The sequence below is a fragment of the Cebus imitator genome, unplaced genomic scaffold (assembly GCF_001604975.1).
Source record: "Cebus imitator isolate Cc_AM_T3 unplaced genomic scaffold, Cebus_imitator-1.0 Scaffold70, whole genome shotgun sequence".
In the NCBI taxonomy this organism is placed as follows: Eukaryota; Metazoa; Chordata; class Mammalia; order Primates; family Cebidae; genus Cebus; species Cebus imitator.
Genome location: NW_016107385.1, coordinates 2,456,997 through 2,472,429, shown reverse-complemented (window position 1 = coordinate 2,472,429; position 15,433 = coordinate 2,456,997). Strand labels below are relative to the sequence as shown.

The window sequence follows — 15,433 nt, the reverse complement described above, 5'->3', positions numbered from 1 at the left end:
TCTACTAAAAATACAAAAAATTAGCTGGGCATGGTGGCGCGTGCCTGTAATCCCAGCTACTCAGGAGGCTGAGGCAGGAGAATTGCCTGAACCCAGGAGGTGGAGGTTGCGGTGAGCCGAGATCGCGCCATTGCACTCCAGCCTAGGTAACACGAGTGAAACTCCGTCTCAAAATAAATAAATAAATAAATAAATAATCAGCTAGAAATTCCCTTCCTCGGCTTGAATCTTTCCTGCTTGCAGTCTTGAGATGTCTTCCCTGCGGGCAGCCTCCTGATCCTCGCTTCCCTCTCCTCCCACCTGGATGCCAGATCCTGGCTCTCATCAGCTGTACTCATCATCTGCCCCAGAAGAAGGCAGTGGCTAGAGATGACTGATTTCACAGTCCCTGGTACTTAGCAGGAGTAAGAGGAAACAACCATAGTCATAAAGCCAGAAAGAAAACTCCCAGGAGATAAAGTAGAAATTTTTAAGAAACAAAATTATAGCCATTTTAAGACTGTAGGCAAGTAGAATGTAGCTCATCCGTAAATGGGCACATAAAACTAAGGGCTGACATAGCTTAACCTTATAGTTAATCATAAATCACTTAAAATTTTTAAAAATCCAGAAAATGTTAAAACCTCCTGTAATCTTGACACGGTTTGGCTGTGTGCCCACTCAGATCTCATCTTGAATTATAGTTCCACAATTCCCATGTGTCATGGGAGGGACCCAGTGGGAGGTAACTGAATCAGGGGGGCAGGTCCTTCCCATGCTAGTCTCGTGACAGTGAATAAGTCTTACAAGAGCTGATGGTTTCATAAAGAAGAGTTTCCCTGGACAAGTTCTCTTTTTGCCTGCCGCCAACCATATAAATAAGATGTGACTTGCTCCTTCTTGCTTTCCACCATGATTGTGAGGCCTCCTCAGTCACATAGAACTGTGTGTTCATTAAACCTCTTTCCTTTATAAATTACCCAGTCTTGGGTATGTCTTTATTGGCAGCATGAGAACAGACTAATAAAGTAAACTGGTACAGGTAGAGTGGGCACTGCTGTAAAGATACCAAAAAATGTGGAAGTGCCTTTGGAACTGGATAATAGGCAGAGGCTGGAACAGTTTGGAGGGCTTAGAAGAAGACGGGAAAATGTGGGAAGGTTTGAAACTTATTGAATGGCTTTGACCAAAATGCTGATAATGATAGGGTCAATGAAATCCAGGCTGAGGTGGTTTCATATGAAGATGAGGAACTTGTTGGAAACTGAAGTAAAGGTGATTCTTGCTATGTTTTAGCAAAGAGACTGGCGCCATTTCACCCCTACCCTAGAGATTTTTGGAACTCTGAACTTGAGGGAGATGATTTTGGATAACTGGCAGAAGAAATTTCTCAGCAGCAAAGCATCAAGAGGTGACGTGGGTGCTGTTAAAATAATTCAGTTTTAAAAGGAAAACAGAGCCTAAAAGTTCAGAGAATTTATAGCCTGACAATGAGACAGAAAAGAAAAATCCATTTTCTGAGGAGAAATTCAAGCCAGCTGCAGAAATTTGCATAAGTGATGAGGACCCAGATGTTAATCACCAAAACAATGGGGAAAATGTCTCCAGGGCATATCAGAGGTCTTCATGGCAGGCCCTCCCATCACAGTCCTGGAGGCCTAGGAGGAAAAGATGGTCTTGTGGGCTGGGCCCAGGGCCCCTCCTTCTCTGTGCAGCCTAGGGACTTGGTGCCCTGTGTCTAAGCCGCTCTGCTGATAGCTAAAAGGGGCCAAGGTATAGCTCAGGCTTTTGCTTCAGAGGGTGCAAGCCCCAAGCCTTGGCACCTTCCATGTGGTGTTGAGCTTGCGGGTGCACAGAAAACAAGAATTGAGGTTTAGGAACCTACACCTAGATTTCAGAGGATGTATGAAAACGCCTGGATGCCCAGGCAGAAGTTTGCTGCAGGGTGGGGACCTCATGGAGAACCTTTGCTATGGCAGTGCAGAAAGGAAATGTGGGGTTGCAGCACCCACAGAATCCTTACTAAATGGCAGCTCATGAAAGCAGCTGGGAGGGAGCCTGTACTCTGCAAAGCCAAAGGGGTGAAGCTGCCCAAGGCCACAGGAACCTAAACCTTGCATCAGCATCACCTGGCTGTGACACATGGAATCAAAGGAGATCATTTTGGAGTTTTAAGATTTGACTGCACCATCGGATTTTGGACTTGCATGGAGCTTTTAGCTCCTTTGTTTCGGCCAATTTCTCCCATTTGGAATGGGTGTTTTAATCCAATGCCTGTACCCTCATTGTATCCAGGAAGTAACTAACTTGCTTTCGATTTTACAGGCTTATAGGTGGAAGGGACTTGCCTTGTCTCAGATGAGACTTTGGACCGTGGACTTTTGAGTTAATGCTGAAATGAGTTAAGACTGTGAGGACAGTCAGGAAGGTGACTGGTTTTGAAATGTGAGGACATGAGATTTGGGAGGGGCCATGGGTGGAATGATATGGTTTGGCTGTGTCCCCACCCAAATTTAATCTTGAATTGTAGCTCCCACAATTCCCTTGTGTCATGGGAGGGACACAGTGGGAGGTAACTGAATCACAGGGGCAGGTCCTTCCCATGCTGGTCTCATGATAGTGAATAAGTCTCATGACATCTGATGGTTTTATAAAGAGGAGTTTCCCTGCACAAGTTCTCTCTTTGCCTGCTGCCATCCATGTAAGATGTGAATTGCTCCTCCTTGCCTTCCACCATCCATGTAAGATGTGAATTGCTCCTCCTTGCCTCCCCAGCCATGTGGAACTGTGAGTTCATTAAACCTCTTTCCTGTATAAATTACCCACTCTTGGGTATGTCTTTATTAGCACTGTGAGAACAGACTAATACACATCTGCTTATTATATTAAAGATAAAAACTTTGGCTGGGTGCAATGTGTCCTACCTGCAATCCCTCTATAAAAAAGAAAAAAAAATTAACTGGGAGGCAGAGGAAGAAAGATTCCTTGAGCTCAGAAGCATGAGGTTCCAGTGAACTGTGATTGTGCCGCTGTACTCTATAGCCTGCATGACAGAGCAAGACCCTGTCTCAAAAAAATAAAAAAATTAAAAATTTAAATTTAAAATCATACCTGTGATTTAAAATTTTTTAAAGAAAATAAAAATGATTTCTTCTCTATAAATCTGAACATTAAATTATCCCAATAACGAACTACCAGAAGCACTGGAGTCAGTATCTCCAGATTTTGATCCTCATCCTGTCGTCAGTAACTCCATGTGACTCAGGACAAATCACAACATCTCTCTGGGCTACAGGTATCTCATTTGTGAAATAAGAGGACTGCGTCAGATATGTGAAACTCTTTGGCAATATTTGTACTCTCCTTCCTAATACCCTTATAATCCGTTTTAAAATATTCAAAGTACCAAATGCCTTTATTAGATACTATTTTTCTGTTTTAAAATGAATCAAACACATGTCTAATTAATGCTCAGCATCATCAAATAACCAGTGGTTAGAGACTTCACAGAAAGAAAAGAAGTTGGCATGTGAACAACCAATGTGGCTATTATGTTCAAATGTGTATTTGCAAGACTTTCTAAAAAAAAAAAAAAAACGACTTTATGAAATGTGACTTTAGTTCAAATAACCTTTTGGGTTTCAAACTTTGGGTATAGTATGGAATCACTGAACTGGGCCGTCTCATGCAGATTCTCTGTCTATATACACACGGGACTATTTCTGCAAATAGGTGTGCTGTGCACATGTTCAGATGATATCTAAGTACTGTATACTATTCTTCATATTTGGATATTTTGATGTTGGGTTACTTTGCATATCATTAATATCTCCTCTTATCTTAAATATTTAAGATTTAACTGGCTTACTTTTCAGAACTCCTAGTGCTATGTTTACTTTACCTACCTGCAAATGGGTGATTTATTTAAACTGTGGTTTCCGTGTGTCCTGTGAAAGTTGTTTTACAGAGTTGAGGGCACATACATGCTATGCATACCCCCTTGTGGCTTTTTAAAGGCCAATATGAACTAAGAAGCTGAATGCAGTCTACGGACTCCTCAACTTACTCCTCTTTCTATCCCTGCCACTGTGCCTGCCACACTGTAGGTGTCTGAAAGATTGACTCTGCCTGCCCTGTGTACAATCATATTTTAATCTATCTCATATGTGAATTTTGCTGGTCAACATGAGATCATATAACTTAGTGTCAGACAAGGGGCTAGAAGGGTTGTGGGAAATTAAAGAAAACAACTTTTCTTATTTAAATATTCAGGAAAATGTAAAAATTCCTTATTGTTTTCTATTGTTCAGCTACTCACTTAAGTGTGGGTTACTGTACCAAAGCTCTGGGATCATTCTGACACCTATAGAGAGAATATGACCAACCCGTTTACTCCATAAGATTTCCCTTATTGATGATGGGATCAAATATAAGATTTTAGGATTAAGAGAGGTACCAGAAAAGCAAGAGCTTTAATTCAACTCTGAGGAGTTAGAAGACATGGAGGCAGCAGAAGGGTAGCTCCCCAGATGAATTTGCAGAACTCTGTGCCTCCTTCTAGTCCCGTATAATTTAATTCAAAAGAGGACAACTGGTATTAGGTCTGTTCAGCAGGAGGCTCTACCAGGCACAGCTCTATAAGGGGTATCAAAGAAAAGTATCTGCTGATCAAGAAAGAGCAGGATGATTACAGCACATCAAGAAGAAGCATGGAGAGACATTCTTTGATCACAGCATTCATTTCTCCCTTTTTCTAATCCCAGAGGTTGCCATGGTACCTAACACTCAAGGGAAAAACTGCATCTGCGAGGCGGTACGAAGTGCTGCTACCCTACTGCAATGAGAATTTGGTGACATTTTCTGGTATCACAAAATTACACAGAAAGCTGTAATAATACCATTAGAAGGTACTTACACTATTAGAAGACAAAGACAGATTACAAAATTTAGCTTCCACTTCTCTCCTCGTCAGCTTCTCTGTCTAATGTGGAAGAAAAAGGTAACGATGAGAGTCGCCAGATCTGGCCCTGAACAAGACACCATTTCCAGGCTAATTCTGACAATTATAGCCTATATTTTGAACAAACTGCCCCTGATTGTACAGTTTAGACTTAATTCTGTAATTAGAAAACATTTTCCCCCCAATTCATATAAAACCATAATTAACTTATTTTAAAATCTGAAAAGCCCTAACATAAAAGAATTAAAATGGGAAAGTTGTACTTGCTGAATGGTGAGGAAACCCAGATCTGGACAGGCTTAATGAGGGCATTTGTTTGGCAGGGAGGGAGTCATTTTGCTCTGGGCTCCCCTAACAAAGGCCAGGCTCTGAGTGTTTCATCCCATGCTGGCAAATATGCCGTAGGACATGAACCAGTAAAAGCTGAAGCCCTTCTGCACAATCCCTGGGATTTCTGCCAGTGTCCGACTGACATCATATTGCATCACTGACAAACAGCAGCAGAGCTTTAGGGGTAGGAAAGAACCACTAAGAAACAAGCAATAAAGTTTGGGCCATTGATGTGTACCTGCCAGATAAAAGACAAGCTAGTTAATCCTTTTGGTGTATAGAAACAATAAGCCAGCCCGGCGCGGTGGCTCACGCCTGTAATCCCAGCACTTTGGGAGGCTGAGGCAGGTGGATCACGAGGTCAAGAAATCAAGACCATCCTGGTCAACATGGTGAAACCCCGTCTCTACTAAAAATACAGAAAATTAGCTGGGCGTGGTGGTGCATGCCTGTAATCCCAGCTACTCAGAAGGCTGAGGCAGGCGAATTGCCTGAACCAAGGAGGCAGAGGTTTCTGTGAGCCGAGGTCGCGCCATTGCACTCCAGCCAGGGTAACAAGAGCGAAACTCTGTCTCTAAAAAAAAAAAAAAAAAAAAAAAAACCCAATAAGCCATTATGTAAGGACTTCCACTACTCTGTCTTAACCATAGACTTTCTGGTGCTGTTAGTCATTACATCTCCTAGATGCCTCTTATTCATTATGAAAACAAAACATAAAAAGATATTAGAAAATGTAAGCATTCACTTCCATCCTAGCATCATAATATAACATGAATCCATTTTTTCAACGCGTCCCCCTCCAGGCTCTGTACCTGCACACACACTATAAAGTAATGAATACTATGATGAGACTAAATTAGCCTCTGTCCGTAGCCTCAGTCCCACAGGGACGAGGTGGTAAACGAGGCCCTACCAGAGGTCGAAGCCGTTCTTCCCTAGTTCAATCAATGTAAATCTACACATGACTTGATAAGCACAGACAGGCTGGAAGAATCAAGAGCAAGGCACACATTGTTAATTCTCAACATGAACAGTTGCTCTCTTGATCTCTGTGAAGAGCAGCACTGGTGTGAGAACGAGGTGAGTTCATCCATGAACGGAGCTCAGAACACTGCCTAGCTCACAGAGGGGGCTCAGTCAATGCTAACTATTTTTGAAATTATCATTGGCAAGCATCAGAACCAATTACTTAGTGATTTCTTGCCTTAATAAATAGGTTAGTGATGAACTTTACTATCTTACAAATTAAATAATTTGATCTTTTAAAATTAGAAGTTAGCCTTTTAAAAACATCCCAGAGGTTATTAGTAGCACAGGCCCCATGGAACAAAAGCTCAACCAATATTTGTTAACTGTTGATATAATTAAAGCCAATTGGTTCTTTAACTTTAGAGAAATGAGAGAAGGAAATAAGACTCCCAATTCAGTTTCATGGCTGCATCAGTAAGAAAGTTATCAGGAACTATTATTATTATCTTTCAACATCAAGGTATTATCTTTTAACATCATAAGTAATTAAATGCTTACCATAGCATCATACAGAATAATGTAGACTTGACTGAGTTTATCTTCTGGGATCCCACAGTGTAAGAGTATTGCTTTCAGTAACATGGTATGGTTCAAATAAATATTGTAATTTCTTTCCTGGGATACGAAGAAAAATTATTTTCATTATAAAAGCAATTATTGGTTTATGACCAAATCTGGAATCTTATCACTAATTTGTCATCCTAACACAATGGAAGGACTGAATTTAACATGTGGCCTCCTAGTTTATTTTTATTTTTTTACATACATGCTTTTTGTACTGTTATAGTCAGAGTATACTCTAACTTAACACTACATTATATACATCCAAAATACTTGGACTGGCTGGGGTCATGGCTCACAGCTGTAATCCCAGCATTTTGGAAGGCCAAGGTTGGAGGAACCCTTGAGCCCAAGAGTTCAAGACCAGCCTGGGGAACATAGGGAAACCCCAACTCTACAAAAATTCAAAAATCAGCTGGGGTCACTGGGTCTACCTGCAGACCCAGCTATTCAAGAGGCTGAGGCGGGAGGATTGCTTGAGCCTGGGGGGTAGGGGCTGCAGTGAACTGTGATAGCGCCACTGCACATCATCCTGGGAGACAGAGTGAGACACTGTCTCAAAAACAAAACAAAACAAAAACACAACTCTGACTGGTCTTGAGCTATGTTAAAATGCCCGAGAAAGTTGATTTCAAAGACAGAAGGATCTGGTCCAATAGTAATTGACTCGTAAGCACAGGCTGGCAGAGGAGTTATTGTTACTTTGTCCACACAAATCGATTAATGAGCATTCACAGAGTGGTGAGCCATGTACTGAGCTGGGTGCGACAGGGTATATGGCAAAGCGGACTCGTAGGCTCTGCCCTAAAAGCACACACTGTGCTTGGAGAAAACAACGAACATAACTCAGGGTAGTACGTGGATGTCTCAGATCAAGACTTGTGAGAGTTGAGAAGAAAAGGTGGCCAACTAATCAATGAGGGTACAGTCAGGCTTCCTGGGGAGAAAGGGCCCAAACCATGGCTGGGCAAAGACTTTCTAGACAAGGGAACATTTGACCGACGGTGGCGGGAACGACAGGGCTTGCGTGTCGGGCGGGGGAGGGAAGCCTGAGAAGAATGGGCAGCAGTCCCCACCAGCTAGGCAGCATGCAGACTTGGTGGAAAGGGAAGCTGGGGAGTGAAGAGATCAGGTGTAGTATGGAGCCACTGAGGGTTCCAAACAGGGTATGAACAGGTGAAGAGCATCTTAGAAATCTTAGCCAGATATCTTGGATTTGGGAAGAATGGGCAGAGAACACCCATCCCTCAGTTCCTGTGAGGGTAAGAGCCTAAGATGACCCTCCAAAGCAACACCATCCAGCTCTTCTCAGTTACTTTAGTAAAGATGTGATTCATCTCGAGGACAGACTGAGAAGCAGGTCTGTAACTGTGGTTTTTCCCACCACACTTGGTGGAGAACTACAGTGGGGAATCCTGGAATGTTAAAATATGGAAAGGAACCTGAAGTGCTGGAAACTCTTGGATGATTTCATAGATAGTGTAGATAATTTCAGCAGTGGGTAGAAAGCTGTTGGTGGTAGAAGTGACAATATCAAATGCACACTCCAGAAGTTCTTTGGGATGAAATCGATCTAACTTGCGTGGCCTGAACACACGTTCGATGCAGTATCTGGAGAGAGAAACCCAGATTTCTAAGGTCATTGCTTACTAGAAAGAAATATGTATGAGAAATTGTTGAACACGATATAAGAAACAAATATAAAAAAATTAATCAGTGGTACGATCAAGAAGACTGAAAGATTTTTCCCTGGAATAGCCTTGCCTTGTAATCTCGGTTCCAATTCCCCATTTTGCCACAATTAAGCTGTGGGGCTTAAGGTTTTTTAAATGTCTGAAATAGAGAGGAAATTACACCAAAAAATTTGACCTTAGTGATTGCTTTCTACACAAGGATACCCACACCATAGGACTATGATTATTAATTGTTCACTCGTAGCTAGGATGAAAGCATGTAAAGAGCTTTGCTTTCATTTGAAGAAAAGAGCTCTAAAGTAGGGTGCCTCATTGACAACAATACTGCTCCAAATTATGAAGATCTCAGTGTTGGACCCCTGTGGTATTTGAATGTACAGAAAGCCTTTTTCCAGGGCTAAGTGCCTGGAGGTCCTCAGTGCTCAGCGTTCCTGCTGGGTTTACTCCACTTCTCCACAAGCAGCTTTTGTTCAGTTACCTGTGTAGGCAGTTTTCACACAGAGACCAGTGGCCATTTGTCTCACCAATTAAATTTTAAAAGGGGCCATCTGTGATCATGAAGAGCCAGATGTTTTTATCAAGCAACCGTTTGTGAAAATAATTAGTTATGCTGCTTGGGGACATTTAGAAGGTACAGAATAGACTGTGGGAACATGACTACCTGCTATATTCCGTCTAACAGTCCTAGTTACCTTACAGAAAGGGGTACTGTGGCTGGGCTTCTGGATTGTATTCTAAGCTCGATATTCTGAACCCAGAATTCTGGATCACAGGAAATAAAATAGTCCTTCTTCACTGACAAATTATTCAGCCATTTTCCTATGTCTACCAAATGGAATCCCCTATTGTTTCTTACCGTTTTAAATTCAATATATTATTTCTTGCCACATATCTTGCAAAAGGAATCTGAAAAAATATTAAAAGGTCAATGTCAAAATGTGCCAGCTGCCACACTCCTTTTGTTAATAACAGCTTTATTGAAACATAACTCCTGTCCCATAAAGTTTACCCCTTTAAAGCATGTAATTCAGTGGCTTTTAGTATATTCACTAAGGTAAGCATTGCCCACCACTCACACTCCTTAAAATGTTCTTCAGTGTTTTGGTCAGTGGTGGACTCTGCTGCTAGACATATCATCAAACTTACTCACTGTGGCATTTCTTAGGTTTTTTTTTTTTTAATTCACTTTTAATGAAATATTCTCTCTGTGGAGCTTTTATTACGTCCAATTAAAATTAGTGCAAGTTAGTTGGTTATCTGTGATTTTTTTAAGTGTCACTTTTATAGTAATACAGTCAAAATGGGTGTTATCTCTTAGGGTGAATTTCTTGATTTTCCTATGCATCACTCAGAATAAATTCTTAACAACCACTTCCAAATAATAACCACAACTCGTAAAACCATTGACAGATTGACCCAAGAGATCCAACATAGTATCATTAATTGATGGGCCAAATTCTTAACATGCTTTAATTTTTTGCATTTGAATATCAGCTTACAGAAAGGGAGCTGATGTTTAAAAATCTGCACTTTAGTCTCCTAATATTTAGAGAATAAGAAGCCAGCTTTAATTACAGCTATGTAAATATCTGTACTTCTATTCTTTTTTTCTTAACAAAGTGCAGATGTCTCATCTGATTTGCTGTTTATTCACCTCTACCTCAGAATAATCCCAAATCACTTTACTCACTATAAAAGAAAAACAGAAGTAAGGAATGTGGAAGGAATTTCTTCTTAGACTATAAACACAAAACCTTTTTCATAATAAGCCATATGACATAGATTTAAAAAAACTTTCCACTTCCCCTCTCCAAAAAGTATGGTCAAAATGAGTGTATTCCTTGACACCTTACTCTTTGGTGATAAAAACAACCTGATGTGCAAGGTCATTCACACATGTGAATGTGACAAGTTAAAGTTTTGCTTTCTAGAACTTTGTGGAATTTTTTTTTTCTGAATATCTTCCATCCTCAGTTGGTTGGATCCATGGATGCAGAACCCACCCAAGGATGTAGAGGGCCAAATACTTCTACACACATACCAAGTGTACCAAGTGTATGCAAACACATACAATGTATCTTATGTAAACAGTTGTTTTTTTTTTGGTTTTGTTTTGTTTTGTTGTTGTTTTTGAGACAGGGCCTTGTGGTTGAATGCAGTGGTGCAATCTTGGCTCACTGCAACCTCTGCCTCCCAGTTACAAGTGATTCTCCTGCCTCACCCTCCCATACACACACAATTAAAAAAAAAAATCCTTTCCTTCTCTGTACTAAAAATGGGATATTAGAGATCCTTTGAAATTTACTTTTTTAAAAAAGCTAGCAATATACCATACACATTCCTACAAATCAAGTATAAACATGTATATATCTAAATGTATATCACTGTCCCTCAGAAACTGGTTCCAGGACCTCCCCAAGGATACCAAAATCAGCAGATGGTTAAGTTCCTGATATAAAATAACATAGCATTTACATATAGCCTATGCACATCCTCCTGTATACTTTAAATCATTTTTAAATTACTTACAATATCTACTACTTTGCCTACACATCCTTTCTTTTGTGTGAATTCAATGTTTTGCTTGCTGGAACTCTGTGGAATTTTTTTTTCTTAGTATTTTCCATCCACAGTTGGCTGAGTATATGGATGCGGAATCCAAGGATATGTATGAAGGGCTGACTGTATCATCATCTTATATATATATCAAAAATACGTATTTGATCTAAATAAAAACATAGATTGGCTGGGCATGGTGGCCCATGCCTGTAATTCTCGTATTTTGGGAGGCTGAGGCAGGAGGATCCGCTTAAGTTCAGGAGTTTGAGACCAGTCTGGGCAACACTGTGAGGGCCCATTGCTACAAAAAATTAACAAAAAAAATTTCTTTTCGAGACAGTCTTGCTCTGTTTCCCAGGCTGGAGTGTAGCGGCACAGTCATGACTCACTGCAGCCTCGACTTTCTGGGCTCAAGCAATCCTCCCAACTCAACCTCCCAAGTAGCTGAGACCACAGGCACAAGCCACCACACTGGGCTAATTTAAAATTTTTTTATAAGGATGGGGGTCTTCCTATATTGCCCAGGCTTGTCGTGAACTACTGGGCTCAAACAGTCCACCCACCTCAGCCTCCTAAAGTTCTGGAATTGCAGGCATGAGTCACTGTGCCAGGCTAAATGTTCTTTTCAATAGCTCCTTAATATTCCATAATATTGATGACAAATTATTCAACCATTTTCCTATTGATAACAGGCAGACAGTTTTTGACTATGACAATAATATGGCAATAAACATCCCTTTAACATTTGTACACTAATGTGTTTTTCTTTCTTTGAATAAATTGCTCAAGGTGGGATTGCTGGTTCTAAGGATACAGAATGTACATCAAAAATTTTAAAGTTTTATTATAAACTTTTAGATTACTTTTCTAAAGGTTTAGCAGTCCACATTCCCATCAGCAATGTATGAAAGTACCTATTTTCTTATACCCCTGTCATCTCCGGATGACATTAATTTAAAAATGTTTCCCGTCTGATGGGTGAAGCTGAGATAGCTTTGTACTTCTTTATTATTGGTGAGGCGGAACAGCTTTTCAGAAGTTTATCAGCCATGCACATTTTCTCTTCTGAGAACTGCCTGGTTATATCCTTTGCTCATGTCTCCACTTGTGAGTGCTTTCTGTACATGAGGGGTATTAAACCCTCGTCTGTCATAGCCAAAGCATGTTTTCTGTTATACAGCACCACAGATGGCTTGTTAGCAGCCAATGCTATGTGAGTAAATGACTAGTAAGGCTGCTGCTGTCGACGGGATCCCTGGGGGTCAGAAGCAAGCAAGCACAGGCAAAACTCAGCATACCCAATTAGGAGACACTTGCTGTTAGAAGAATTTAGCTGTTCTAGGCATTAACATGTTAGGATGTTTACTGAAGATCTAGCCAGGAAGTTAAAAAAACAAACAATATTTATTTGTCTGAGTGCATGAGTTTAACCTGCTGTGGTTACTCAACACTGAGGTACACATGTGGCACCTGCAATGCAGGGTTCCTACAGTTCCTAGAGCCATAAACACCTGTGCTATGAGGAAGGTGGATGTATTCAGGGCTAAACATTTTCTCTACTCTAATAATGGTCTCACCCTGATGACTTCCCTCAAGAATACATTTCCTCCAGGTGACATTTACAATATAAGCCTAGGGAAAAAATCCTTTAACAGAGATGCCATCCCTGTGACTAGATACAGCATTCTGATTGTCAGCAGGATGTTCCCAGCCTCACCCGCAGGTCAAAAGGAAGCATCACCAGCATCCCGCTGTGGTCCATGAATAGGGCAGCTTCATTGTGCTCATATATTTGTCTGTTTCGGGGAAGCAGCAGTGGGGTACACAACTGAACAGCTCCTACACCAAATTAGAAAAAATAGCTTATCATCAGGTTCACATTTTTCTTAGGAGGCAACCTAAAATTAACACAAATCTGACAGCTAAGTAATTGCTACGGGGACCATTGAAATCATATCAGTTTTTCTTTAGTTCTCTAAATTTATAAATAGAGCGCTCATCTAGAGTTAAGTTTGACAGTTTGGTCATATTTCTGACTCCACAAACCAATCGTATTTTAGTATTAATAGCAAGGCTGTAATATTCTAATAAGTTTCAAAAATAAGCTTAAATTCCATATGATGCCAATTATTTAAAACTGAATTTGAAAGTAGAATATGGTACGCCCAAACACTAACAATACTTCCTAATGATGAAAAACCGTCTTATGAGAAGAAATATTATTTTTAAAAAGGGCATACACACCATGTCTTTTAAAGATGCGGATGATGGTTTCACACACATGCTGCTGCATCTTGGCCGTACGGATTGAGAAGTTGCCCTAAAACAGGACCAATTAAAACATCATCATCAAAGCCTTATCAAAGGGATCCTTTAAAATATTGTTCTGTGGCTTACAGTAGGTACTACATTGCTTATTCCCATGTTCAAAAAAGAAGTCTCAACAAGTCCATCCATCTTTGAACACATCAGGGAAGAGGACACGTATCTTTCATGTCCCTGCTTCGGAAAGCAAGAGCTAACCTTTCAAGCATTGGGAAGGTTGCCTGGGTTCAAAATCCAAGCTCTTGGGCACATTGATATTTGCCTTTCAGAGGGAGCTAATCAAATGAACACATTTTCTCTGACTCTCAGGGATACTGTGGCGTGATAAACCACCTAACATCATCAGGCCCCCTCCCACATACCAAGGTGATTCATGGCAGGCCTGTTGAAAGCTACAAGGCATTTACATATTTTGCCAATAGCTTTCTTTTTCATTTGTTTTCATATTATAAAAGTCGTACTGTTTCACCATAGAAAATTTAGAAACAACAAATAAGCAAAAAGACATCTATAAAAAAGTCACCTATAATCCTGCAAATATCTTTCTGTAATAACAGTGACAGCCAACAAAAACTGTGTTTGGTCCCTAAAATCTATACTGATCTTTCACAGATTTTACTATGACTTCCTCCACTACTCTATCTTTTAAAATTATATCATATTTTAAGCATACAGAAACATATAGAGAATATAACAAATACCTATTATCTACTCACCCAACTTTATCAAATTTTAACATTTCACTAATATGTATCAGATTTTTTTTTTTCTTTTTCAAAGAAATAAAATGTTAAAGGCTCTCCAAACTGGCAACCTAGCTACACTTCAGAATCTGCTTGGGAGCTTTTAAGGAGATTCTGAAATGCCTCACACCTGGAGATTCTGAGCCACTAGATGGGCTACGGGACCTGGGCATCTGCATTGTCAGAGAGTTTCTGAGGTGAAGTGGATGTACAACTAGCACTGGGAACTACTTTCTACTTCATCTAGGTATGAGCTGGTTGATGCTTTTGCTCTGGGCATTTGGGCCAGGGATCAGTCTCTGTATGAACTTTTTCTTCATTTTTTTTTTTTTTGAGACAGAGTCTCACTCTGTTGCCAGGCGCCAGGCTGGAGCGCAGTGGCACGATCTCAGCTCACTGCAACCTCTGCCTCCCAGGATCAAGTGATTCTTCTGCCTCAGCCTCCTGAGTAGCTGGGACTACAGGTGTCCACCACCACACCCAACTAATTATTGTATGCACTGCTTCTTAATCTCTTGGGCAGGCAGGGAGGAGGAAAGGTCAAGGACTCCTTCAAGTAAGTGATTAAGAGTATGGCTCTTCCTCCCAGAATGCATATACACACATTTTGCATGTACTTCTAGGGGATTCCAAGACATCACATAAGAACTTATGTTGGAGGCATTAAAAGAATTCATGAGAAATGGAATTGATCCTTTTGTGGACCAGGTGAGGCTCCCTTTGTGCAGTGTGGCTTAAGCCCACCTTTAGTATGTCACTGTCATAGGTGTAATCGATGGCAGGGGAGATGCGCTGGGAGAAGATCTGGGCCATCATGGTGCGGTAGGCCTTCCCATCCACGTTGGTCAACGTGTGGTGCAGCACTTCATGCAGCTCTGACTCCTCCATCTGGGGTGGGGGCAGCAGCTCACTCTTGAGTAGTTCTGTGGCTGTGGGCCGTTTTGCTGGATCATGGTTCAACAGCCAGGAGATGACGGATTTCTGCAATAAAACCCAGGCATGCTGCTGATGGGACGCAATGGATAATGCAGCTATTCTCCGGACAAGTCAGTAGTCAGTTCAGATCAAAGAAAAGGTACCACTGTGCTTGCACTTAACTGGCACTTATGAAATTTCTGAATAGGTCATTATTTTTTCTGCTTTATATGACCACAGAGTTGTGCAACAATGAAATATAAACATTTCTTTTTTTCTTTTTTTTTTTTTGAGATGGAGTTTCACTCTTGTTACCCAAGCTGGAGTGCAATGGCGCG

The 15,433-nt window shown here is 40.8% G+C and overlaps 1 protein-coding gene across 4 annotated transcripts in view; it reads right to left on the bottom strand.

The window, feature by feature from the left end:
* EIF2AK4 (eukaryotic translation initiation factor 2 alpha kinase 4) overlaps positions 1-15,433 on the bottom strand; it is a 114,281-nt gene that overhangs the window by 25,998 nt on the left and 72,850 nt on the right. For all 4 annotated transcript variants that reach the window (XM_017530920.2, XM_037739409.1, XM_017530922.2 and 1 more), the window contains 7 exons: positions 14,925-15,161; positions 13,357-13,432; positions 12,830-12,951; positions 9,410-9,459; positions 8,302-8,470; positions 6,797-6,913; positions 4,895-4,960 (listed from right to left, as the gene is read on the bottom strand). In XM_017530920.2, the coding sequence (XP_017386409.1) occupies positions 4,895-4,960; positions 6,797-6,913; positions 8,302-8,470; positions 9,410-9,459; positions 12,830-12,951; positions 13,357-13,432; positions 14,925-15,161 (837 nt within the window). The remainder of the gene's footprint in view (positions 1-4,894; positions 4,961-6,796; positions 6,914-8,301; positions 8,471-9,409; positions 9,460-12,829; positions 12,952-13,356; positions 13,433-14,924; positions 15,162-15,433) is intronic.